The 27,637-nt window shown below is 37.3% G+C and overlaps 2 protein-coding genes across 3 annotated transcripts in view; one reads left to right on the top strand and one right to left on the bottom strand.

The window, feature by feature from the left end:
* Positions 1 to 858: 858 nt before the first annotated feature.
* On the bottom strand, positions 859 to 3,779 carry LOC107099963 (glucagon family neuropeptides-like). 2 transcript variants are annotated; one of them, XM_015398295.1, is made up of 5 exons: positions 3,465 to 3,770; positions 3,122 to 3,226; positions 2,187 to 2,321; positions 1,750 to 1,854; positions 859 to 1,116 (listed from the first exon to the last, which is right to left on the bottom strand). In XM_015398295.1, the coding sequence occupies exons 2-5, from the start codon at positions 3,223 to 3,225 to the stop codon at positions 933 to 935; spliced, it is 528 nt and encodes a 175-aa protein (XP_015253781.1). In that variant the 5' UTR covers position 3,226; positions 3,465 to 3,770; the 3' UTR covers positions 859 to 932. The 2 variants fall into 2 exon arrangements, with proteins under 2 accessions (XP_015253781.1, XP_015253782.1); XM_015398296.1 differs by lacking the exon at positions 1,750 to 1,854 and having other exon boundaries at positions 3,465 to 3,779.
* Positions 3,780 to 9,672: 5,893 nt separating this feature from the next.
* LOC107099959 (tyrosine-protein kinase Yes) overlaps positions 9,673 to 27,637 on the top strand; it is a 38,617-nt gene continuing 20,652 nt past the window's right edge. Inside the window, exons 1-4 of the mRNA XM_015398292.1 lie at positions 9,673 to 10,053; positions 22,633 to 22,923; positions 24,573 to 24,672; positions 27,422 to 27,520. Coding sequence (XP_015253778.1) covers positions 22,641 to 22,923; positions 24,573 to 24,672; positions 27,422 to 27,520 — 482 coding nt within the window. The 5' untranslated portion in view covers positions 9,673 to 10,053; positions 22,633 to 22,640. The remainder of the gene's footprint in view (positions 10,054 to 22,632; positions 22,924 to 24,572; positions 24,673 to 27,421; positions 27,521 to 27,637) is intronic.

Raw genomic sequence — 27,637 nt, forward strand, 5'->3', positions numbered from 1 at the left:
CTCCAGCAAAGGCGGTAATCCCCCAGAAAAGCCCACATGTGACTGCATATCCATATTTTCTACACAAACATGGTACATTTCTCCACCAGTAGCATTGATGGATTTGTAAATCATCGAAATATACATCAAATGAGAAGACGTCCAACAGAAGCAATCTCATTTTCTAGCTCTGGAGGGGCAGCAAAACGATCCAAACCCACAGAGCTCCCATTAAAGAAAAAATGGGAAGCATATATCTTTTATAAGCCTAGATACACCTCATATAGCATGCTCACTGCGTCTTTGGGCCTGCTTTTGAAAAAAAAAAAAAAACAAACAAACAAAAAAAACAACACTAAAAAAATAGACTACAAAAATAAGTAGTAACATTCAATACTTTGATTGTCTTTTGAAAATCTATTTATTTTCTGCATATAGGGATGATCTTTAGAGATTTCAAGCGCATAAACGTTGAAGGTGCACATCTATCTTTTTTTTTTTAGATTTCATCATCATTTATGTTTTTTGTCGTTTTTTGTTTTTTTTTCTATTCTTTTCAACATATCAACATGAAAAATAAAATATTGGTCCACAAAGTAGTTATAACTGTGCAGTCTCAAGTGCATTTGTACAAAAATGGAAAAGAAAAAAACGATATTATTAATAAAATATTGATTTTAATGGCTTTACTTCATACATAAATACATGTTGAAAGGACACAGGCGCAATCCACTGGTTGGTCAGATATATCTGAATGACTTTGAGTTAACAACTGGATGTATATACACAGGAGGCAGTTTTGGGCGCTTTTTCTTTTCTTTCTTTCTTTCTTTCTTGCTTTCTTTCTATCATTCTTTCTTTCTGTCTGTCTTTTTTTGCTTTCTTACTTTCATTCTCTCATTCTTTTTTCTTTCACTCACTCTTTCTTTATCTTGTTCTTTCTCTCAGCGGAGCTACAAATAGGCGAGCCGGCGTCCTTTGTTCCTAACTCTCTGTCTGTACCTTCTACCCAGAACTGCTGCCAGGTATTTTTGCACCGCCATCTGCTTTCTATAGCGGCTGTAACTGTCGGTGAAGATCCCATCTGAGTGTCTTTTGGACAGGGGCTCTGACTCTTCCTCCATGCTGTTTTCATCACTGGAAAACAATGAAAAAAGAAAAAAATATGAAAGGGAAAGAATCGTGATCAGATTCGTTAATTGAGCAAATTCAGGGTAAACGTCCATATGGAAATTACTATGATTCTTGTTTTACATGTTGATGGTGATCATTTTTGCCTTGATCCAAAGTTAGGCCTCATTTTTACTTTATTTAATTTTTTTTTTTTTTTCGTTCGAAAAATTTTTTAAAAATGTTGGTAAAACCGACTAAAGGAAACTTATTTCCACATTAAAATGAAATAAAACGCAAACACAAAAATAACGAATAAATCATTCTGACGTATGATTTTTTTTTTTTTTCATTAGCGCTTAGGCTTATATAAGTTAATATAGTCATTAATGACAGAATTATAAATCAATTGCAAAGGATTTTAGTACAAAACTCATCATTTTATAGATCTTTACATTATTTGCGCGTCCCAAAATAACATGCGCTATGCAATCAATACCTCTAGAGGGTTTTACGGAGAGGCAACACACAAAAAACAATAAATAAAAAAAATTATAATAAATAACGCACATATAATGAGTGATGCAGCAGCCTGAAGTTGCGTGGCTCAGACATAAAAAAGAAACTTAAAAAAGAAACGCTGAAGAGAAATGCCCTTACCCTGCACGAACAGTCATCAGAGAATGCAGATAATGTCTTGCTGTTAACTGACCCAGGATCTCCCTCAAGGCTCTATCTAATTCTTCCTCAGCATGCCTTTCTGGTCTGAGATGATAAAACGCCAAAAAACACATAGATCATCAGAGACTTAAATAAAAAGAATAATGACAGAAATAATAATAAAATGAATTTTAAAAAAGGCGCAGACAAAATGATCAAAGCCATATTTAAATGTCCCCACCCATGGGCATGAGGTAAAAAAAAATAAATAACAGAAACAGTTTAAAATGAAGTACAATATATATTAAAAGCCTGATTATGCTGTCCCTCCATCAACAGAATGAAAACAACAATTTGCGACTACCTGATGTGGAAACAGATGGACATATTACACTGGGGGGGTTCGGAGCTGCGGTAAGTCTTCAGCTGGGATTTACCTTTTTTCTGGCGGGTAGTAAAGGCTGTACGAGTCGTCGCTTAGGGATGAGGGGCTTCGTATAGAAAGCTGATCGCTGTCAAAACCCATGTCGGACAGAGAATTGCCATCCTCGTCGAACGCGTCGTTTTCAAGTCTGCAACGTGCAAAGCATTAATAAGGAATCCGATGCATAGAAAAATAAACGTGTCTTTAACTTTCAGGTACACCTATTCTTACAAGGTAAAGCCATAAAAGATGAATATATATTACCTATAACACTATAAAATATATACATTTGTTCCAATAAAGCATTTTCTTTGCGGTAGATTTTTTTTTTAAATCCACACATGCTCCTCATTAATTATTAAGAAATCCAAACAATGGGAGTGAAAAAAATCGCCTATAGGCTGTAAGAGTGTGGGCGGTGGAGCCTGAGATGGGGGGAAAAATCTATTAAAAGACAGCTTAAAAATAGCTGCGAAATATCTGAATCGAGGAGGACCACGCCCAAATGAAATCTGGATATGGTTTTAGAAAAAATAAAGTGGGTAAAAAAACAAATCTTAAACGGGTAGAGCTCCCCGATTCATTTTTGCCTCGCCTCTCTTTGGTGACGCCAGTCCATCGTCATCCCAAGGGCTATCCGGCGCACTGACTGGTCTCTCATTTTTAATAAGGGGGAGTTATGTGAGCCGTCCCACAGGACTGATTCATGTACGCAATTTCCATAGGCATTTTCCACACAACACCTGCGTTTGTGCGCTTTGGGGAAATTATTGCTTATCCATATTTTTTTTTTCTTTTCAAGATCACCGCCTTAATATTGTGCCTATTTTTATACACGTGTCTGAAATACAAAGATAAAACGATAGGTACATAAAAAAAAGTCATAAAAATTTTGATGATTAAGTCGAAGAAGTTGAAATATTAAAAAAGGATAAGGAACCAACCTACCTGATCTTAGGGTAACTTAGTCCTATAGGTGTGCAGAAGACGCTGTAGTGCATTAGAATTCCGTAGATGAGCAAGATTAAAGTGGCTTTACTCGAACTGGCCATACTGTTGGTAAAACAAAGACACAAAACATTTAAATCTCTTTGCAATAGAAGATAGTCGTTTCTATATCATTTGATGTATTTGACAAATAGAAAGAGGTTTCTGTCGTTTTTTTTATATGTAAAGTGAGCAAACATAATTCTCCCTTAGTAGCTTTTGTTTTTCCAACCTTTCTGGCAAAGGTTTAAGATGCAGATCTACTCAGAACATGATTCTCATTAGTGAAAAAAGGCGCACATACCTAGAGCCGGAAAGCAGGTGTACCGCTGAGCTGTATAGGCTGTGATCCGGGCGCGGCTGTGTTGTTTGTGCGTGTCTGAGAGTTTGAGACACAGTGTTTCTTCCTCACAGCACTTCTTTCCTGGCTCAAGCGCCTCCGTCAGGTATCCTTATGATGCTTCCCCCCCTCCTCAATACAGCCCGTCTGACTTTTAGACACAGTGAAATGAAAGAGACTCACTCTGATCGCAAACTAAAATGGATCTGCGCTGGGTGTTCATCTACATAGCGCAGCTCCAAACTTTTGTCCTGTGCTGCTGATTGCCGTGGATTTTTATCCGCGCATTGTAAGCCTTGGCCCCCTCCTTCCTCCTCCTCTTCCTCCTCCCTTCGCCAAGTCACATTAAGGATGCTATGGACGTCATCAAGTCTTCCTCCCGGAATAATGGTACAGTTTCTTCCTCATCGATGCATCCATCAGACTCCCTCCCTCCCCCGACAGATGGAAGTTTACTTGAAAACTTTTAGCTTTTTGTAAACGTTGTGAAAGTATGCGTAAAAATCATCAGATGTGATGACTACCTTTTCAAGGTCTTTTTTTCTCTGTTCTTTCTTTTTTTCGTTCACGTAGCAAATTAATATATAATCACCATGCGTGAAACGGCTTTTTTTTTTCTTTTTTTTTTGCTGTAGCTACTGGTGGTTTCATGTTGCTGTGGTTAGAGGTGGCCTCCAGGGACCGCGTGCGCTGTCCAGTGCTGAAATGAATCGGCTCAAATTGCGGCGCTTCCAGACTTTTGATGCGCGTTGTATAATCATTTCCAGCAATTCCTCATTCGGTAACGAGTGGCGTGGCATTAATGGCCACGCAGCAGAGGCAAGGGGTCTCTCGGACCTCTAGAATTAAAGACGGACTGAATATAAACACGGATTGACTCCGAATAGTGTTTCAGATACATGACACCTTATGCTGATTTTATTCATATTAAAGCTATTTTAAGTGACGATATAATGAAATGGAAAGTGATTGCTTTATTGGATTTCAATGTTTAAGATAAAAAAAAAAACTGTTTCCGGAATCCACTGTTACAAATGTATCATTTTAATATTTGTTGTTTGCAAGTTAGGCCTACAATAAATCTGACATCTTTATCACTTTAAAAATGTTGGAAGTGTGCAAAGACCCTGCTCTAGTAAATATGCAAATAATTATATCTAACCTTGTTTTGTATTTTAAAAGCATCCGATAATCCATTACAATTTGAAAATCAGAGTTGCATAACCTTTGATTTAGTCAGGTTTTAAGGGGCCTCTAGAAGCTTCCTAATATATATTGTATTCTAATGTTTCCGGCCTCTGTTGGTCAATTAGATTTTTTTCCTGAATCCCAAAGTTGAGTTTGGTCAAGTGTCCCCTAACATGATTTTATTAGAAACTCTTCTACGTATCTTTTCCATATTGTGTTGGTATTCCTTCTTGTGATCGTCAAAGGTGGAGCATTTTAAATGAAGAGGCTTTTTACACTTTGAACAAAACGATTTACATAGAACTTGAGATCATAGATCACACACCTTGGTTTGCATGATTACTAAAGATGTAGGCCTAACCCTTGTAAAAAAAAAAACAAAAAAAAAAACGGAAACAGTTGGAAACATAACCTATGTTGGACTTCTGCTCTTAAGGGCCCTGTTGGTTTTGGGGCTCTAAGCAGCTCTTTGGTTTACTCATATTTCTATCTGCTGCTAGACCAAGCCTTATAAATGCTCGTTTTAGTTATTAAGCTTGTTTTCAAAGGTTTAGACACATCTTCAGGGACTAAACAGGGTACAAGATTGGTAAGTCATGTAAGGAACACCTGAACAAAACAGTAATATAAATGTGTGTGTGTGTGTGTGTGTGTGTGGGGGGGTTGGTATCTTTAGTACTTTAAGTTGTTAAGATATGATAATTGCTTGTCAAGGAATATATCCATGCCTCCTAGCTCAGTACCTCCATTTCCTGAACGTACCTCACGGTTTGGAGACCAAGAGCCAAACCCCATCACATTCTAGCAGACATACATATCCTCTCTTATCTGGAAATGCCTTTACTCAAAAAGTTAAGGCTGAAAATGGTCACTGCAGGGATGTCTGGATTGTCCTTCTGAGCCTGTTAGCCCCATTATCCGATCTTTGATGGGGGTGGGGGTGACAGATAGTGATTGAAAACTGACACTTGAAAATGTGTTTGGTTGAATGTTAATCCCCTTATATCCAAAAAATGAGCCCTTAACTGTCATAATAGTTTATATGCAGGAACAGCATCATAAAACTGTTAATATCTGGTGTGGTATCTGGTTGTAGTGTAACTCTGTTTAAAGAAGTGTAAATTGTCCCCTATATTGTTTGAATACTTTCTGGTATCGCCTCTGTTTCATTTACATTGACCACTTATTTCATGAAAGTTAAACCTTAGGATTACGGGTTATTGGCTTATATTAAAGTTGGGAATTTTAGACTGCCGAGTTTAAGGTATGAATTCCTTTATAAAAACCTGACTAATCATATAGACGTCTCGTTACGTGGGGGTCGTCCTGGTCCCCGATGGGAGCTTTAGCAGATCTTTTCATTTGATTGAATCACACCTCAAGCTTACCAATAACCTGAGGAGTTTGCCAATGTGGAGAGAGGCGCACGTCAGCGTTTTGTTTAGGCTGACGCAGTATGACGAAGAGAGCCAGTCACTGCCGGGAGGGGCCTTTTTTCTTTTTTTCTACAGGACGCGAGAACTGTGAGACGTTCAACTTAAAGCCCATATGGTTGGACTGGAGCAGACTGCTAATATTAGGCCTGCTTGCTCCAGTTGGTGGATATGCGGATCAGTACCTTGAGCAAATGGCGCCATCATGAGTAAAAGAGGTGAATTAAAATGGAAAATTGACAAGGTTTGTTTTCTCCAATTAATATTTCAACATCAAAGGCACGGCATTAAAATAAATAGAATACAAAAACGAATACAAATGACAACAAAAACATCACAGGCCTGCTTTTACATCTCAACAAATGGCTGCTTCTTATCTCATTATATGTCTGTCTGTCTGTCTGTCTGTCTGTCTGTCTGTCTGTCTGTCTGTCTGTCTGTCTAAGCTGTCATATCATGACGCACTGAATGTACTATATACATCCCATGTACTTCTTTCTTCTTTTGGCATCTTCTTCTCCTTATTCTTCTCCTTCGACTATTTGAGCTGATGTAACGAATAAATTTCTCCACTGTGAGATCAATAAAGTCAATTAATCAATTAATCAATCAAGTCCGTCCATCTATTTATCTATACATCTGAAAAATGTGGCTTGCATAGTTTACTCAGCTAGTGTGAACAGAATCCATTGTTGGCAAATGTTGTCAGAGTTCCCCTTATTATTTAATAGAGTCCATCAGGATAATCAATATAACTTTACCTCCCTATAAACCCAGCTCTATTCTAATGGCCTCAGGAGAACAGCTCCCTACCTGTGAAGACAGCACTGTTTAGCCTGTCTATTGGTCTATCTGGAGAGAGTATGGTACAACTACCTTCCTGTCCTTACCATTAAACACTGTCCACCTTAACCAACAGGCCGGGTGAATAGGTTATAAATAAGCAGCCAAATGCAGGTGGTAGCTCTGGAATAGCTGTAGGGATACAAAATAAAAATGGGAACATTGGCAGAAAAGAAAATGATTATGCGCACAGGAAATCTGGCCCTTGTGAATGCAAGTTGAAAACCAACATAGCATCAAGAAGACATGTTTACAGTTTTGCAAAAGCTTTGTAGAATATATTAGTCAGTTAAGGTCAAAATGTAATTGTAATGTGAAATGTATGTTTCCCTGAACACACCATCCCTGTTGTGGACATGGATGTAGCAGCATAATAGGGTTGGGAATGTTTTCCTATAAGAAAGCTGTTTAGATCTAATGGAAAGATGGAGGGAGTGAAATATATTAGATTTAAAAGAAAACCTGTTCAGGGCTGCAAAGGGCTTCAGACTGGGGCAAGGAATTATCTTTGAATATAAAGCCAGAATAACAACACGAGGGTTTAAATAAAGGGGGGGTGGTAAAATCTTTGAATGTTGTACAGATAAAAACAAAAACTTACAATTTTTATTTTTTGAGTTTGACTTTAATAACAGTCTATAATAATAATATAATTAATATAATTAAATACAAATGAATGTAAATTTAAAATGATTTCATGATATTAGTAATACATAAAGAAGATTAATATTGCTAATTAGAAATAATGGTGACTTTAAAAGGACTGAATGTTCTGTTTAGCTTGAGGCCAATTTCCCTTTTCCAATGTGTTGTTTTCAACGGATCATAATACATACATACTGACAAAAAGGTGTGTCTGTGAAAGCAACAGTATCCTCTGTGTATGATAGTTTAAAGGATTTAGACTATACAATACTTTGCACACTGTCCAGTCAGCGTCAGTAGAGGTCAGCAAATCCCCGTGGAAACCCTTTAAAGTCTAACCTACTGCAAACATATGCATCCATATCTAGAGGGATTTTTGTTTTTCCTTATAGGAGATTTTCAATATGAATATATATATATTTTTTTCTTCTAAAAAAATCCTCTCCACCACACTTTCAGCTGGGATACAAACAATGCAAAATACTTAGATAAATGTGAAAATTAAAGACGACCATCATTTCTCTTTACAGACATTATGGCACAAGAAATGTAGAAATGAAATGTAGAATCGTATAGCCAGATGTAAAATCAGAGTTTTTTTTTTTATTGCAAAACAACTGTAGATGGCGCCCTTACACTTTCCCATCTTAAGTGGGTTCAAAGGTTAAGCACAGAAAAAAAAAACAGTTCAGTTTAGTTTTAGTACAACGTTTTAACATAAAATGTACGCATACACATTTTGCTTGAATATATAAATGTTAGTGGAGGTGTTCATGTCGCTCAGAGTCATATTAGAGATCTATTGCTGTGATGTCGGCCATATTAGAAACAGATTTCAGAAGGATTCAATGTGAGCTTCAAGTGCTGTCGGGAATAAAATTACCTGAGACTTATTTTCACTGTAATATAGCACATCAAACAAGCAGTGAGGTAAAAAACAAAAAAACAAACACCAACACTAATCTTCAAATTGAGTTTGTGAAATAAAATGGGTTTTTTTATGGGGGGTTTTTGTTACGAAAGAGGGACATGTCTTGTTATGAGCTGCACACACTTGTAATACATTTACAAGTTCCTTAAGAGGAGCAGTTACATAATCATGCACTAATCAGTCAACAGTTCTCTGTGAAACTGCGGACAAAGGTCACAAGGTGATCATTAGTAAAACAGAAAAAATATATATAAACAGAAAATTCTAATGAAAGTCAGCAATGTGCATCTTATTATACGTTGTTTTGTTGAAAACAGTGGAATAATTATTCATAAATGTGTAAGAGTACACAAAGCATACTTTCATTAGGAAATAACATTTCCTGAATAAAATATTTTTAAAAAGTATGAGGAAGCAGAAGGATAAATATATCAAATAAGTAAATATTTCTGCCTTTTAATTTTGAAGTACAACTGAAAGGGAGTTTTTTTTAAGAAACTAATGTTTTTATAGCAACATCACATAAAGTAAAATGTTAAAACAAATTACAATTCCTTTGATGAATATAGGAAATATTACAATGGAAATGCACCATCAGGATGCTAAAGTGCATCATGTTACCTCAAGAGGGATGTAAATAGGAGAAACTGTTGGGGCGCAATCCCTAAATAAATGCTGCTTTATACTCAACTCAAACTTTATTTATAGAGCACATTTTAAAGAACCGGGGTTGACCTAAGTGCTCTACAGGAATCACAGTTGCATAAGATAAAAACTGAAAGCTAAATTACATAAACACAATGCAAAAAAATTGAACGGAGATCAAATATAACAGGAAATATTTAAATTTTAATAAGAAAAAAAGCCAAACGTCCACTTAGACTTGATTAAAAGCCAGGGAGACGTGTGCTTTTAGAGAGGATTTAAAAACATTTAATCGAGATGGGAAAGAAAACAGAATCAGAAGGACACTGCTGATTTTAAATGACTATTTTTCTTTATATTTCAAAATGAAAGCAATCAAGTGCGGTAACATTTCTCACACAGAAAAAAAAAAATAGTTCATGGAACCTTAAATACGGTATGTATGTTCCGACTATAATCTCTGCCCGTGAACGCAGCATGATTCCTTCTTTGGCCTCATCGCCTCTCCTCTCCACTAGTCCTGCTATTGTGTGTCTTTCTGGGCGACCCTCACCTCCCATCCACCGGTTATTCCCGCATTGAACCCCGCATTTAACCGACACAACAACAGCTGTGCGTGACCGAGCTCAGCCTCCCCATTGTAAAGGGAAACAGGATCTCAGTGAAGGACTTCTTAGTTGATCGGCATGGGACAGACGGAAGACTGAGATTCCACGTTCATAGAGCTGGTCTCGGGTAGTTTCTTCTTATCCCACGGGAAATAACAAAACGCGTTGCGTGGGAGGACGGAAAGCAAGAAGGGGAAAGAAAAAAAACGACCACAGAACGCATGTAGCCGACGCACCACGCGGCTAAGGTTGGTTTTAAGGTAAGAAACGCTTTCCTTAAAGTCACGTTTTGCGGTGGAGTGGGCTGAGCAGGGCCTCCACCCGGTGAAAGTTGGAGGAGGAAGGAAAAGGAGAGTTAACTTCGATGTGTTACAATGTCTCCAAAGTCTGTTTGATGTTTGCTCGGTGTTTTGAACTCAAGTTTAAATACAATCAGGGGGTCAAACAACAATTATTGAAACAGCTGACACTAATGGAAGGTAAAAGCAGATTATTTAATGTTGAATGAGGTTAAGTTAAAATAAAGTTTGTTTGTTTTTTGCTTTAAAAAGTTGATGATCGCTTTTCTGTTTGCCTCACCCATTCCTCCCCCCCTCAGCTGCTGCAGGCCTCAGCTGTTGGGAGGCCTTTCAAACAAAAACCCATGGGACTTTACAAAGCTTCTTTTTTCCTAAAGTTCTGTTGAGTTCTTGTTTTTGTTGTGAAGGTTACCCTCAGGTATGCTGATTGGTGTCTCCCTGTGTGTAATATTGCAAAAAACTGTTAATATGCCTATTAGGTCAGAATAATAGCTCCTATATTACACCAGTAGAGTGGACTGTTGTTTATCCTCAAACCAAATATGGATTTTTGTAAACTTTCAAGTATTTTTATTCATTTTTTTTTCCTTTGGTGGGATAAGTGTATAAAAATATGAGTTAGTTTCAACTGATCTCATCATCACAGTAAAATTTCAACATCATGTGTTCCAACCCTTGTGCTGCAGTAGTTATTATAGCTATTACTGGATGTCTGTTATAGTCCAGTGGCCCAGTAATCCTCATCCATGATAATCCCTCTCTGTCAGTACAGCCCCAGTTGGCCGGACAGTTGTATCTCTGCCACCTACATAAACACATGCACAAACAGCTGGACTGAGGACTGTTGGCGGAGGAGTGAGGAGCAGTAACAGGTGGCGTTGGCCGGTGTTCAGGGACCTTTGGATTGAACTGGGGTTTCTGAGGATCCTCACACACTCATCGGGTGTCCTGCATCATCGTTGACTTTGTGGGATAAATGCTTGCTGTTTTTGTGCTGGAACGGAGAGGGTCTAAACCTTATGAGGACATCCTCACCTGCTGGAGGATTTAGCTCTTGGTCTTTAGCTTGAAAAAAATGGCATGCCCTCTTTTCTTCTTTTTTTTTCTTTTGTTTTTATTATTCTCAGCCTTGCTCCAGCCTTTGACAGGCACAGCAGGTGGCCTCAAAAAGCATGAATGGCTTCGGAAGGAAGCCCCCCTCCCCCTTCCCCACTCCTCCTGTTTCCCCTCCCGCTGGCGGGTCTTTTCCAGTCACTATGATTGGCACGGTTGGCAGCTCAGACTGAAGATGGGAAAGAATCATGGCATATAGAATAAGCTGGGCTGATTATTGAGAGCAAGGTTTTGTTTGGGTTGTGGGTTTGATGAGCTGCTATTTACCCCAGAGCCATTTCACAGACAAAGTTGCACAAAGTCTCATGGATTCTCTATAGTGACTGAGTAAATTTTTAATAACATGTGTTAATATCTAAAGCAGACTTTCTCAATTTTGGCCCTAGAGTTAAGATGTCCTGCATCTTTTAGATGCATGCCCTGCGTGGATGGGAGTGCTGGAGCACATCTTGCAGCCTTACTTTTCTCTTTCCCAATCTCAGCCGGCGCAATCAAAACACAATCTTTTCAAGAAGGTTGACATAAAAAATGCTCTCCTTATTATCATCTGCCATGGTTGTTGTTTTTCTTCCCGCCTATACGTTTCAAGATGCAGAATATGGACCTTTGTTGAGTATTAATGGCGTTCAGGTCGGATGAATGCGAGCAGGTCGCGTTTGAAAAGATCCGATATGTATCGGATTCAGAACCACAGAGCCAAGTAACCTGGGTCGCATCAGATCTGTGTTGTTCAGACTATTATAGAAAGATTAGATTCAGGTAGCATATGGACAAAAAAAATGGATTTGTGTCACTTCAGGCTGCTGTGTGAACATAGCCTAAAAGATGCAGGACAGCAGACCCTCAGGGCCAAGATTGAGGAACCCTGGTCTAAAGTGTTTCACTGAAAACATGTCATCAATATAAAAAAATAATTAAGAGGGAGTTTTCATTCACTGCCCATTGAAGCTGTTTTCTTTATTCCATTACCAAACCCCTTGATTTGTTTTTAATTTTTGGCTAAATTGCTGCCACCTACTAATTAAACAGCTGGTGCATTTGGTCTTTCCAAGTGGAATTTGTATGCCAAACGACGGAGGGAAAGAGTCTTTCTCATGGGATGATTTATTATGCCAAGTGTACATGTTTGGGCTCTACTGTCATTAGACAATGAGAGAGGTGAACACAAGTTTTGCTGCAGTATAATTATTTTTTCACATTTGCAGCAGCTTCCTTGTTGGTACTGTGGTCTTCCTGTAAATAACACGTGTAAGCTATTTACTCAAATTAATTGGCATTTAGATATAATTATACATCTCTTTTCCCTGCTGCTTTTTTATGATAAACCTTATTACAGTCCCTTGCAATGAATTTCTCAGTTTTATTATGTGATTAAGGGTGAGTCACCCCTTCTAATCTGATCCCTTAAAAAAATAAGCCGACTTTAGAACTAAATCTAGTCTACCAGAGTGTAAACATCTCAATATAAATACAGCTGTTTTGTGAAGGCCTCACAGGTTTAGTAAAGTTTAAAGCAGGTTCTGATATATTCTGCATTCTTTAAAGTGACATTGTGTAACAAATTTGGCTTTGAATCAGCAAAGATCAAGTACTGCTTTGATAAATATATATTCTGTAAAGGTCTAAAGAAAAAAATGAAAGTGTTCTCATAGCTTAGAATTATTTGTTTATAAATAAATAGTGCACCCGGCGGGAGATGCCATGTTATGTCATCATATTAATCAGATTACTTTATCACTTGTCAGCCTTAAACAAATTACCTGCATCTGGATGTGTTGTTGGTGGCCGAGAATTTTCAAAGGAGTAGAAATGACCAAGATCATTCTATCTTCCACTTTCTGTTGCTATGGAGGACCATTTGTATTCTTTGTCCAGTAAGAGGCGAGACAAACCAAAGAAAAATAAATAAATTCGAGATAACAAGAGTCTACAGTAGCCTGAAGTAGTTGGCTAAATGGGCGCTATTTCGGTGATAACTTAAGTTTGAGTTTTAATAGTTACAAACAGCATTGCATAAAGTGCATTATCCATCTTTGTCACCATTGAACAGTTTAAATAATCCTGTACCAGACTCTCAATTAATTAGTATTTCTGCTTTCGCATGCCTTTGCTCCGGCATTACATCTCTTGCAAATACTAGTGAGGCTTCATTTAAGAATGATTCGCGGCATTCTGTTGGACAGGGGTGACACAGGAAGAAATGTCTCCTAAGAGAGCGTAATCATATGGACATTTTTTTTTTATTAAATAAAGCATTAATTAAGACAAATCATAAGCTGATTACTTGTTTCCATCCATACTTTGGGTAGATTGAGATAGAGAATCAACAGTGCAAAATGTCAAGTTGCAAATGCAGTATTATGCTATGCTCAGAGCGCAAGCTGCAGAAGCAGCAAAAACATATGTGCAGCTGAAGCATCTTTGCTGCTCTGGCTCCACGGTCGAAAAGTGGGTTTGATGTGTGTTGGGCAGGGCTACCCTAGCCTGTAAAAATGGCAGCTATATTTGCTTTTATAAGTGGTTTAAAAGTAGTTTTAATATGTTTTTAAGTGAGAAGGTCCACCTGAAAGCTTCATCTGTGCAGTCAGTTCATCCAGATTACGTTCCTGCTTCAAATATTATTTCGCTGTTGGAGCCGCTCAGACCCCCGTACAACAGCGTTGCTCTGTCCCTGGAAATCCCGTTTAATGGCAGCCTCTGCCCCGGTCGCCTCTTTGCGGTTTTCCAACACTGTTCGCGCCGGCTGGAAGGTGTTTTTTGACATCTGAAGTTAATTGAGGTGTTAATAAACAGTTTCAGGTGAGTGATCATAGCGTTCTCCATCAGCAGTGTCTGTGTCTGTCTCCCTGGCAGCTCCCAAATCAGCCTCTCTGATTGGTTGATGTGGCGTGTCGAGCAGCAAAAGTTTAAATTTTCCAACTACAACAGCTGCTGCTTCTGAAGCGCATCATGCGTGTCAGATGCTCTGAAGCTCGTGAGGCGCTGCTCTTGCTTCTCAAAACGCCCATCAAGACCTTTTGCTGCACCTTGACTTTGCATGTAAACTAGCTGCTTCTGCAGCGTGCGGTTCTGAACGTAGCATTGCTGACAGTAACAAAGTCAATAGATACTGGTTGGATGCACTCATTGGAAGGATCTCGGAGCTCACGAAAAGTGGTGCGTATATAGCTTAGTGGTTGAAAAAAGGAAAAAATCTTCAAAACGAGGCTGAACCACAGTCAACGAATCACTGTTTATTTCTTTCAGTTGATACAAATAAGAGCCTCAGAAAGATTGCCAAGAATACCCAAAACAAACTCCTGTCCAACAAATTTGCATAGTCAAGATTTGTGAATACTTTTGAAAAATGCTAGCTGTAAAATTTTTAAAGAATCATTTTGAATACAGCTCTGCAGAAAAGCAGCCGATTTTGTACCAGAACCAACAGATTAAATTATGAGCTACCCAGCAGGCACCAGTTTGCTGTATTTATAGATGCTTCATTCAGAGATTTATCTGCCCCCACTACCTAGGAAAGATAAAGGTCAGATTCATCTGATGTTAGTATTTGTATTCTCATGAGCTTCCACCAAGGAGGTAATTACAAAATGTCAGACATTTGGTACATGTGTGGAAACTGCTTGTTATGCCTGTTTACAGCAGCATTTTCTGACTGTTAAATCTAAGACATCCTTCCAGTCAAATTTGTTGATTTTTTTTTCTCTTCTCAAATTGAGCTGTTGTTTAGAAAGTTTTTATACTGCAGAAAAAAACCTGAGACAATTAGGTAATTAACCTAATTTAGGTTTAAATTGTGTGACAAATTGAAGGTACACTACTCAAAGTGCCTTGCTTGGTTACTTACAACTTTTTGGGATGGTTAACAAAACGCTGCTGTGTAGGAAAACACTGCTGGGAGTTGGGAAACTTTATTTCTCTGCTCAATATAGCCCCAAAAAGGAAACTTCATCCTTAACAAACTTAAGTTTATAATGTTTGTTAATATTTTCATTCTCAGAAGAGCATGTTTCCCAGATTATTCTGAAGTGATGGCAAAGGTGATAGAAGGTGGAAACTTAATGCTCAAATGGTCTCTGCAGATTTTAATATTATCCTAAGATGCTCTCTTTAAATTAATCATAATCCTTCTCATTGAAATTTGAAAATTAAAATGCAATTTAGTCTAAAACAATTAGTGAAACTGCTTGCACGCCTTTCCGTTGGCATAATGAAATTGTCAAGTGTAAAAGTTTTGAAGAATATATGCCAATATTTTTTAAAATAGTCCTTTCTGCATTAAGATGCATGGCAGCTATAGAAAAGCTTCCTGTCTGTAGTGCTGCAGTATTGTTGTTCTGCCCTGTGGGAAGCAGCAGCCTGTGTCTCCTTAATCTGACACGGCATCACAGGCTGTCTGGCACAAAGCTTCAGATGTCACATGTCTTTGGATGGGCTCTGGTTCCAGCATTTAGTTAACCGAATAATTGTTTCTTTTGTGTATTCATGTATGCCTGAGAGTGAGAAGTACTCCAGAAAATATATGTACTGGATATTTTTGTCAACGTTTTTGGGGGACTTGTAGGCATTGGGCAAAGACTTTAATGTTAGAGCATGTATATTTCTTTAGATCTTTTCTAATATTTGTCCAAACTATATGCTCATGTGATCTAAGGTTTTAAAACAGCCTTAATGCTGTATTAAATGCAATGTCATCTTTTAGAGTTCTTGAGTGGCTAGAAGAAGTAAACACATTCCATGTTGAGAAAAGGCATGCTTCATTACTGTTGGAATTGTCCGTCTGGCCATCTGCAAAATGACTACATGCAGACTGAGGTTGCCTTAAAACATCCCTGTTCTTCATCTCCTACATGAGATTGACGCACATTTTCTTTGTTTCTAATGTGTGTCTTCAACAGTGTTATTTAAGAAAGCTTCACAGCGAGGACACCACAACATGTCAGGAATCAATTGGATGTAAAATTGATTTCAGTTAGTTATCCTACAATGAAACTTGTTATACTTTGTTAGAGAGTCCTTAAAGTGCCTTATTTACCCTCTCTTGAGATCTTTTTGTGTTAAATGGGTAATTGGAAAACGTTTTAGGTAAATGTTGTAGCTTTGGCTTTTAGTGTAAGGATAATGTGTCTGATTTGTACACATCTATTCTGCCAAGTGTTTAGTGCATATGTCAGGGGGTTAGAATCAAATGTTCCTTTTGAGTACGAAAAGAAAGCAAACCATGTTGCTCGTTTGGATTTGTTTGGTTTTTTTGATTTTGTTACTTTTCAACACTTTTTGCACAGAATGCAAAACAGAATTCCAGAAAATGTAGAGACTTGATAAAGAAGTAACTTTTTGGTTTGATTAGATATGAACATTTTGAACTTTCTCTTGACGTTCTTGGCATGATTTGCTCCCACCAGTTACTGGTTTCTTTACAAATGTCATCTCTTGACAAATATTTAAGACCGTTTAACCAGTTTCACAATCCACAATTATCCAGCTGATGTGGGCTTGTTCAGGCTTGTGATAATTTTACAACAGTATCAGTCACCACTGTACCAATAGATTTAAATTCCTAATCCCAGTCAAGAGCTCACTATCACATTAACTTCAGAGATTAGCAATCAGGATTGAACAAAGAGCCTGGGTGTGGTTGGGAATCATTTGAATGCGAACAATTCCAATTACTTGTTTCTAAGAAAGCTTTGTGTAAAGTTATTCTAAGTTTCTAGAAATGGTTCCATAGTTGTTGTTGGTTTTTTTTTTCCATGATTTAAAAATCTAACCTACAAACTCCAATAGAAATCTTCAGTTTTAGGGTTTTATCATAATAAAAGGATCCCAACTGAACTAAATTAAACAATCAATGAAGTTACACTACAAGTTATAAATCTGGCAGACTGAGATTAAAGGGATTTTTACTCTTATCTTTACGCATAGGAAACAAAGCGAGTAGCTGCAAAGAAGTAAAGTAAGATGAAGAAAGTATAAAAAAGGCTAATCTCTGCCTTAAGAAGTGCACTACCTCCGTGTTGGGAGGTGGGGTTCATATCTCCCCTTAATAAGCAAACGGAGTGAACCAGTGACATGTTGCTCTGATCCACCTGCCGCCGTGGTATGGTGGCTACGCATCAGCTCTGCAATGCTTCGTTTGATCAAATAGTCAGTCTGTTCAGTGTTGATTTTCGGACCTGAACCACTGCTTTCAAAGGTTCTTCTCTTTTTGCTGTTGGACAGAAGCGCATGTGTTCGCCTGGATGCTGAGACGTCAGCTGATATGCTACTGAAAAACATTTATTATATTTCTGCTTAGCAGCCCCATACACTGAAATATGCTGTATTTAACCCTGCATAAGGATTAAATTCATAACAATTTCCATTAGAAAATTAGGTGCTTGACCTGTAACTTCCAGTTTTGACCCATTCACCAAACGCCAGTGGCACAACTGCTTTGTTGTACAATTAAATGATGTCACAACGCATTGCAGTTTGAATTGTTGCAGCCATCTTATACGACACGCCGGTCAAAAGTAAATATAAACAAAAATTAAACTTGAGGAGAGCAATTCTCAGATTACTTATTAAAACAAGTTCAAAATCATGACAAAGCAGCGTTGCTTGGAGAAAAGAGCAAATTAACAGTAGAAGAAGGCAGCTACGGAGAGTGCAGACCTTCACCAAGTAGTTCATTCCCCCCAACATATTCCACCTTACATTAATACCTCTATTTACATAATCTTTCAAAAAAATTCCTGGTTCCTGATGGTGATCCGATCATAACCAAAATGTAATAATTTTCTGCCAGTCACAATTCAGTTCACATTCTCTTTAGTCATTTTGAAAACAGACTAACCAAACATGCAAACAATTAAATTGCTTTAATGCTAAAACAGACATTACAAGGAGTGTTGGCCTAGTGGTTAGAGCAGTGCGCTTGTGCTCTGAGAAGGTTGCAAGTATCCTGTTCGATCCCCACAGCCTGCACTCCAGGTCCCTGAGCAAGACCCTTAACACCACACTGCTCCCCAGGTGCCACACAATGGCAGCCCACTGCTCCCCAAGGGGATGGGCTAAGATGCAGAGAATGAATTTCCCCATTGTTCCCCATTTTTTTTAAATTCATCATGAAATAAAGAGCATTAAAATGATGTCACCAGAATATTTGATAAAGTGATGAATTGCATTCTTGATATCTACCAAATTAAACCTAAACGCAAGCTGCAAACACTCTAACTGATATAACTTTTTTCCTCCTAATGATTTATCACAGTAAAATAGCTTTTTAATGAATGGAACTGCAAGAAGGATCATCAGAGCTCTGCAATGAGAATGACTAAATAATTGGAAAATATGAGAGCTGCTGAATAAAAAAAAAAAGTGTTGGCATTTTGAAACTTAAGTTTGCTTCCTGCTTGAGTTAATTTCTCTGGGTCATTAGTTGTAATTAATCTTGATCTTCTGTCTCTTTCTGTTTCTATTTCGTCAGCATTTCCTTTTTGTCAATACTGTTTATTTGGTAGAAAATTGCCAATACTCCATCTCCAACAAATAGATCCATGGATTGATTCTTGGAGCCCATTAGGATTCCCTCCAGTATAGTTGTTAGGTTGCTGTTGCTTTGCCTTAGTTGTTTATTAAGAAAAAGAAGATTGATCTTAGGGTGGTGCAACACATGTAGCCTATATAGGTGTATTCCTACCCAAATAAGGGAGTCAACAAAAGCTCACACCACAGGTGTTTAGTTGATGTTTGGTTGTTTATGTCTTCTGTTGTAATGCCCTTTATTCTAAATCCAAAATTAACATAGGAGCAGAGGTTTTTCTTTATTTGTTTGTGTTTTCCACAACCTTTGCATCCATATTTTGGCATTGACATAGCAAAGACATAATGAACTAACAAAAATTGTCAGGAAAACCAAAAGTATCTTGTGGTATGTCAGATTTCAACTTTATCAAAGTTTTATAATTCAGTGCAAAAGTTAAATATGCACTGAGAAGCCTCAAATTTGGTCTCTTTGATAAAAGATCCCTTTAATTAATCATGAGTTTTAAAAGACTACATTTTGTAATTAAAAGACAAGCACTGTAAATGATACTTTTTATTCAAAAATATTTACTGAAGCTGTGGTGAGCTAGTCTTTTTTTCCCCTAAAACACAACCATAACACAGCTGTTTTATGTAGGAATGGGAAATTTCTGCAAGAATAAATGATGTCTCTGTCTCCTTTTCATGGAACTGCTTTGCAGAAAAGGTTTTAATTTTGTACAAAGAATTTCTATTTTATGTTTTTTTTGTTTTTTTGTAGGAAGGGCAACAGATAAGTTGCTGAATAAAGGCTTAAACACATTTCACATATAGATGGCTACAAAAAGTTGAAAATGTCTAAGAGCATTGGAAATTTAGTTTCTTTATAGTTTTTATTTTAACATGCTTTTTTTTTTCTTCAATACCCATGATCAACATGGACAGTTTTGTACATTTCTCCATCTTATTGGTACTACTTTTGCAGTAAATATTTACGCTGTTTTTACATATATAGTTTATAAACATTTGGCATCTTTTACTCTTGCCCATCCCTCCTCTTTCAATGCATTCTCGACTCTCCAAACCAGTTTTGTGACATAAATCATGCTTGCAAAATATAACGGAAACTAAATTAATGCTCTCTTTTTTTCTACAGCTTTAAACCTGTTTAAACATGAAAAGCATTCAATCATTTAAGATGTCCCCCCCCTTTAAATGTCAGTAATTTTTTTTTTATTTTTTTTTTCAACAAAATAGTTTGGGAGTTTGGCACTTTTAGATCTTTTTTTTTTTTTTTTTATGGGATTAGGACACGTTGTTGCCAAAAGTTTTATTTTAATATTTCACATAATAACTTTAGGTGTTTTAGATTTTGACCTTAGTTTCCCAAGTTTTCATGTTTGGCGAAAAATTTTCTTTTTTTGTGCATCCCTATCCCTTACCCATTATTTACAACAACAAAAAAAAAAGATAGTTTCTTTGAAAATTATGACTCGGAATATTTAGTTTTAACATTTGTTTATAATTTCTAGATTTCATATTAATGCATTGCATGACTTTTTTTTAGTCATTTTTTTATACTGTTGATGGTTTCAGCAAAAGAGGTATTTTTATTGTAAACTGACTTGTGCTACACTTTAAATGCTGTTATGTACCTATGGGAGTTGTCACTCACAAGTACTCAAAACTGTCATAAAGTGTATCTGCTGGCAGGATATGAGTCACTGAAAGTACATCCCTCTGAGTTTATATGTAGCTGTCTGACACAAGCAAACCATACTGAAATAATTTAAGGAAGAGGCTGAAGGTGAAAGAAAATGAGTTGTGCTGTGGTTGGTTGATACATCCACCAACTCCTACGCTTGTACTTATATTTCCTATATTCTGCAGGCTACTGTGAAAATGGGCTCCATTTGGGTTAGCATTGACTTTTTTCGATGGGTGTTGCATAGTTTATGCAGTCTAGTCATCAGTGGATTAATGTTCTGTACATGTCCTACAGGACTTACTGTTACTGTGCAAACATGGAAATTATCTTACTTCTTAATCCAAGGTTACTTAATTTTTCGGTTCTTTCTATGCTGCAAAGAAATCTGTCGAGGTTTCTCATAATACAGGATTTATAGACATGCACAGATTTTTTTCTGAGGGAGAATTTTCTGAGGGAGAATATATTGCCCCGATACCTGGCTGAGCAGTATTGGCCGATACCATCTTTGTGAAATTGTTGCGTGTGTGTATATATGAAGAACTGCATACTAAATGGATCTAAAATAATTGCCATCATGGCTTTGTCAAGCTGTTCATTTCAGTTGCAAGACAATTCATATTGCTGCATGAATAAAATGAAAAGATGAAAAATACACTGCAGTGGCATAAAGGCAGTAATTAGATATAATAAAAATGAATAATTAAGGAATAAGATTATGATAAAATCGTTGATAATGTAAAGAAGGTTGGACTGTAAATTTATCTAATAATACTTAGAATAGCACAGTCAAAGGCCACTCTAAAATTTAGATTAGTGGAACACAAGAACTAAAAGCTGCTTCTCCATGTTTAGCTCTAGATATGCAGAGAAGGTGTGAAATTAAGCCAGAATGGTCCGTTATTGCGTATCAGAAACTCAAAATGCAAAGCCAAAAGACTGTCGATCACTGATTGGTTAAGCTGGGCATACTGTACACTGTGTGATATTTTAAACTTTTTGCACGCAGTTACAGCTCAAACTGTACGACAAAACCGCAGGGTTTAAAAGTTCACAGCTCACGATGTATGTTCTCACATTGTGCTCCCCGATGCTCTGATGCGATATTAATGACTGGAAACTGAATTTCAGATGTTTGATTTTTCTCACCACCTCACGATTCCTGATCGGGAGGTGGTCGTGAAAGGCTGATAGCCCCTCATTACCCCCTGTATACTACATGACGCACGATCAGGCTGAAAGTCAGCCTGATTGAAATATTGTTGCACGACTGAAGAAACAGCCTGAAAAGGGCAAAAAAAAAATCGTACAGTGCATGCCCGGATTTACGGTGTGGTGTCATAAGTCAGCTTTTTTTTATTTATTTTTTTAACTAAGATTTTCACCTGTTACATACGGTAACTTTATGATTATCTTATTGTGTATACAAGCAGTTTTCTAGCAATAGATAGGATTAGCTGAGCTGAGTTAGCTGTAGTTTTTATCATTTCATTTGAGAATTCATCGCTTGCCTCTCCTGAATGTAGATTTATCTAGCTAAAAAAAAACAAAAAACGCTGCATTTGAAAAAACCTGCATTAACCCGCTGACTTCAGGAGGAAAGCAGCTTTAGAAAGACTTTTTCATGTTTTTAATGTCACCGCCTTGCTGGTATTTGCAGTAGAAATGATGCCACAGTGGGTGCATGCTTGAGCATAACATGAATCACTTCAGAGTCCGGTCTGGCATTATTTTCACTCTTTAATAGTGACAAAGATGCAGAATACACTTTACGCTGTTCTGTTTGTACATATCAGCAGTCCATAATGTCTTTACGTTAATAGACAAATACTGTTCACTTAACCCGTGTTTAACAGTGCAGCTAGCAGCAGAAAGTCTCATCTAACAATGGATTATTGTGCAGCATTTAACACTGCTTATTACTCTGTTTTATTTGACATATACATGGTTTATGGTGTTCCATCTCCCTTATCTTTGGCTCTGCCAGATTCAAGTCAGGAATTTGGACAGCTGTGAAATGTTTTGAAATGTGTTCTAATCGGAGAAAAAAATCTTTGCTTTTATAAAAACATTAATTGTAAGTGCATTAGTTCTAAGTCATCTTTTGATTAATGTATTTTGGTAGTTAAGTACCACTCAGAATGATTGCAAGTGTATTTGGATCAAAATTAATTTGGTTTTGTGCTGAAGTTCTCACCGTTTCTTCCCTGCAGGCTTGACGATGGGTTGCGTCAGGAGTAAAGAGGCCAAAGGCCCGGCGCTGAAATACCAACCTGATAACTCCAATGTGGTGCCAGTCAATCCTCACCTGGGTCACTATGGGCCAGAACCCACAATGATGGGTCACTCACCAGCCATGAAAACACAGAACAGCAGCTACAACAACCATCCAGCTTCCCTCACCCCTTTTGGTGGAGTTTCTTCATCCATGACTCCCTTTGGTGGAGCCTCCACGTCGTTCACCTCGGTGACTGTGAACAACCCGTTCCCGGCCGTGATCACAGGTATGTGTGTAGAATTTGAGATTTCTAAGGAAGCATATGTTGTCCCTCCAAATTTTTCACTGGTCCCTACATGACAGAAACCACCAGTTGTTGAAGACCCCTTTTTTTTTCTTTGATTACCTTTTCCTTCAGTTCTTATTTCATCTTAAACAACTGCTAAACATTTGTTATACAGAGGATGTTAAAACAAGCAGGTACTATGCAAATTAGACATTTGAAATGAGTGACTAAAAGCACAAAGAACAGAAACACAAAGTAGCGTTGAGATATGGGAAGTAATGCGCCAGGCATGGCCTCTCCTGAACTGAGCAAAAAGCAATTCCATGCACAGAATTCATTGACTTCCTTTATGCACATTAAAAGTTAGTATTGTATCAGAAATGAAAATGACTTCTTGTGACTTAAGGATCATTGTAGTGTCTGATGGAAAATGTTATGACATAGAACGTGTTCTTGCATGTAATGTTGATTCAATATCTTTGGAGATTGGTAGTCTGATCAGGTAACGATGACACTCAGCTCCACTGCAGGATTCACTAAACGCTGAATGTTTTCACAAATTTGTAACAATAGCTGTTTTACTTCTTTGATAAGATTTAGAAAGAAGTGCAGTTTATTAGTAGAGCTATTGCAATATTTTAAGGATAAATTAGGTTTTTTTTCCCACTTGTGTACCTGCAACCAGGCTTTGTCTTTTTTTCCCCTAACAAGGGAAAGGGTTTAATCCAGTATTTACAAATAAGTTTTTATATATATATAACTATATATATATATATATATATATATATATATATATATATATATATATATGGATCTATAGATCTATGGATATATGGACCGTCCAGAACATCTGAAATAAAGGATTGCTTCATCAGCAGGCTCCTCCAGTACTTTCTGACATGCTGATGAGGTGCTTCAGCCATTTAAATTACCAATGATCGATCTTGGTTTTGTCAGAGGTAGAGTCGGTCAACATTGCCCTGGGGATTGTTGACCAATAGCTTAACTCGGAGCCTGTTTACATGTCAGTTTTCAATGAAAATGAGGCTTGATTGCATTTCTACTGTTTGTTTGCACTTGTTCTCTCTAACAATGTTACAATTTAAGAACTGGTTCCAGAGTATTATAGTTTAAACACCTCCTGTTTTCTCTTGTAGTGTAGGCAGAAAAAATAGCCCTTTTTGATGGGGAAACCCATCAATAGCTTTAAGTTTGCAAAACATTCAGAGTTAATTAATACTTGAATTAATTTTAGTAACTATAAAGTAAATTTCTGTTTTTAGAACTCTGAAGTTGTGAACTAGTAATATTACCAGAGCATGTTTGTACCCAACAAGATCTTTAATATTTAATATTTGTGTGCACTATTTATATGCACTTCTGGGGGTTATGCATTTTGAGAGATGCCATGGGAACAATCTGAATCCCAGAAGAATAAAAAAAAAAATGAGTCGGAGGCTGTTGTGATTTAAGAGCAGACTTTGAGGCACTGGAAGAGGGAAACTGCAAAAAACAGAAAATATATAGGAATCTCTTGAGGCAGTTTTGTTTAAGCGTAATAAACTCTTGAATTGAAAGATAAAGGTTAAATAAATGTATTTATGTTTTATTTCCCTGTACTTAAACCTGATTTTTTTTGTCATCTGTAGGTGGTGTGACTTTTTTTGTTGCCCTGTATGATTATGAAGCAAGAACATCAGATGATCTCTCATTCCGAAAAGGAGATCGCTTTCAGATTATCAACAACACGTGAGTACATGGATCTGGCAAAAATTGTGGCTGCATGGTTGTGTGTCTCTGTGGTTTCGTATGAGTGGTCTGTATGTTTTGTTAAATGTCTTTTTGGATACAGGTCTGATATCAGGGTTGGGATGTATCCTGGTTGATGGCCTCCATTAATGGGCCATCTGTTCAGTTGCTCTCGTTTTCACACTTATATTTTTCCCTCTCTGGATTCATGAATAATATTTGTGTTATTGGTTAAACAGAAAAAACAATATAAAGTTGAATAACACAAATGTCTAGAGTGTAAAATCTAATTCCTCGGTTAAACAATGCTAATTTATTCAGTTAAACATTGTTTTCAAAATATTTACCACATCTGTTTGCCTTTTTTAATTTAATGTAGAATAAATTTAATGCTTATAAACCCAATCAGCTTTTAAAATGCCACACTGAGTGGATTATTGTAATTTATTTCAAAGAAAAACAATTTTTGCTGTCTCCATATCAGCTGTTCCACTCTAATCTTTTTCCCACGTGTGCACAGCTGAGAAAATGGGCTGAGCTCCAAGTTTGCAACACAAACCTTGCTCTTAATTCACATGGCTCATTCTTTCCTGCCGCTGTCTGGCTCACATGGCTTTTATAGCAATGACAATGCCATCTGCTTTTAGGGAAGAGGTGGGAAGAGGGCAGATTAAACCCTTTTTTCATTTTCTTATTTCAAAATGCCACCAGGCGTACCGTCTCTACATCTCTGCTCGTCTTGACTTAATTTTAAGCCCTCAGATCTTCCTTTGAAAGACTAAAGTGGGTTCAAATCATTTAGAGTTTGATGCTTCTTGATTTGCAGAGTTTTGTTTTTTTAATCAATCTTTATTTTAAAAAAGTTCATTGTTTTTCTTTCCAGCCAAGTGTTTCTTTTCATCACAACTCTATAACAGGCGTCGGCAACCCACAGCTCAAGAGCCGCATTCGGCTCTTTAGCACCCCTCTTGCGGCTCCCTGGAGCTTTTTCAAAAATTAAATGGAAATAGAAGGATTTTTGTTGGTTTTAATATGGTAGGCAGGAGGTCAAACAAACATTCATTGTTTTCAAATGCTATAAAACTTTGTCAAATAAATCTAAACAATAAATGTAAAAATTTCTATCAACGAAGATTTGCATGGTAGCCTGCCGCACACGTTTTAGCACAACGCTGTGTCAGCCAGGTGGCTGTTGTAAACAAACCTGGCGGGTGTGTCTTGGGCCATCGATCCCAAAGGGAAAAAAGGGAAAATAGCTAATGAGAACAGAAGATTCAAATAAGAATTGTTTGCTTTCATTACCAATGCGGAAGGATTGCCTGCACGTTTGCTAATAAAGAGTAATTTGGAAAGGCATTTCCAGAGAAGGCATGTTAAATTTGCAGCTGACCACCAAGTTGGGAGTTAGAAAAAAATGTTTCATTGCTTCTGAATAAATAACAGGAGCTCAAAGATGGATTTAACAAGTGGATTGCTTCTCCAAACTCCACTATTGCTGCTAGTTTTGTTGCAAGCATGGAAAACTGTTCACAGATCAAACTGGTAGCTCTCTCTGATGCAGGTATGAGAACTTTTTTCCATTTTTTTCCCCAAATCCCCTAAATAAAAATAACACCAAAAAAATCAGATTTCTTTTATCATGTTTCTATAAAATCATCAATTCAACAAATCTAATACATTCAAACCATGCAGTGAAGCGGCGAGTGATGAACTCCATGCAGTGAGAGCATTCAGTGCTCCTCTCTGCAAATATTGTACAGCAGAGTAGTCGCATGATGTGACATTTGCGCCAGGATAAAAATTAAATCATGAATGCTTATCATATATTTAAGCCAATGTAGTCCTTTTTTATAGTGGGCTAATACGCTTAAAGCCTGTGTTGCCATACGAGGCTTATATAAGACTTTTACATTTTTGCGGCTCCAGATGGATTTGTTTTTGTTCTTTTGGCCAATATGGCTATTCTAACAGATTTGTTTGCCGACCCCTGCCCTATAACCTAACATTTTTATTAATTGTTTGTCAGAAACATTGACATTTTTTGTTGAGGTTTAAATATTTATTTTCTTCTCTTTATTGTGTCCTTATAATGTTTTTTCACTCACTATGCAAAGTGACCAATTGTCCTGATTCTTGCAGTTGGGTAATATTGAGTAGAAACACGATGCTTTCGCATTATCAGGCAAGATTTGTAAGATGTAAAAACTACAGATTGATTTGGAGAATAAAAAAATGTAAATCACTTTTTATATAAAAAAATGGTTGGGTAGTTTGGAAATTTAGAAAATTTTTGTGTTAATACCTCCAATGCCCTAATTCCACCAACTCCTATTGTCCTGGCTCTACTCTATCCCAGCATTATTTCAAACATTTCTAGTACTAGATTCTGCTGGTGCTGCTGAGGAGTCGGTACAATCGGAGAAGAGTAGGGCTGGTATTGAGGAAGCAATAATGGAAACGTTGGCATGAAAGACGCATGCCTTGCGTCTGTGAAGTTGTTTTAAATCTAAGCTGTTTGCAGAGGTTTACAATGTGAACTATCAATCGAGACTGAAACTCAAGGCCAAGCCCAAACACAATGACTTCTGATGATGAAGCAGCCGACTGACGTGTGAACTGACCTTGCCTTTTGTTATTTTATTGACTGTGTAGTCTTAATGTAAGAGTGGGTGGATTTCTACCTGTTTTGTTTTCATGCTTTTGTTTGTGTGTAATGCGCTTCTTATTAGCAATTTATTTGTGTCCTCAGGGAAGGCGACTGGTGGGAAGCCCGCTCCATCAACACAGGAGAGAATGGTTACATCCCCAGCAATTATGTGGCCCCAGCTGACTCCATACAAGCTGAAGAGTGAGGAGCAAAATTTGTACTTTTTTAAGGTTTTTCATAAAACTTTGACTGTCCTCTGGATTCCTTTTTCTTTTGCTCGTTAGTCTTCTGTTTACGATCTTACCCCCTTCCTGCTGA

The sequence above is a fragment of the Cyprinodon variegatus genome, unplaced genomic scaffold (genome assembly GCF_000732505.1).
Source record: "Cyprinodon variegatus isolate N-32 unplaced genomic scaffold, C_variegatus-1.0 Scaffold924, whole genome shotgun sequence".
NCBI lineage: Eukaryota > Metazoa > Chordata > Actinopteri > Cyprinodontiformes > Cyprinodontidae > Cyprinodon > Cyprinodon variegatus.

Coding starts and splice junctions, on each gene's coding strand:
- LOC107099963 (XM_015398295.1), bottom strand. CDS start 3,225: ATGGCCAGTTCGAGTAAAGCCACTTTAATCTTGCTCATCTACGGAATT. Junction 2,322..3,121: donor CTAAGTTACCCTAAGATCAG/GTAGGTTGGTTC, acceptor TGCACGTTGCAG/ACTTGAAAACGACGCGTTCG. Junction 1,855..2,186: donor TACTACCCGCCAGAAAAAAG/GTAAATCCCAGC, acceptor TTATCATCTCAG/ACCAGAAAGGCATGCTGAGG.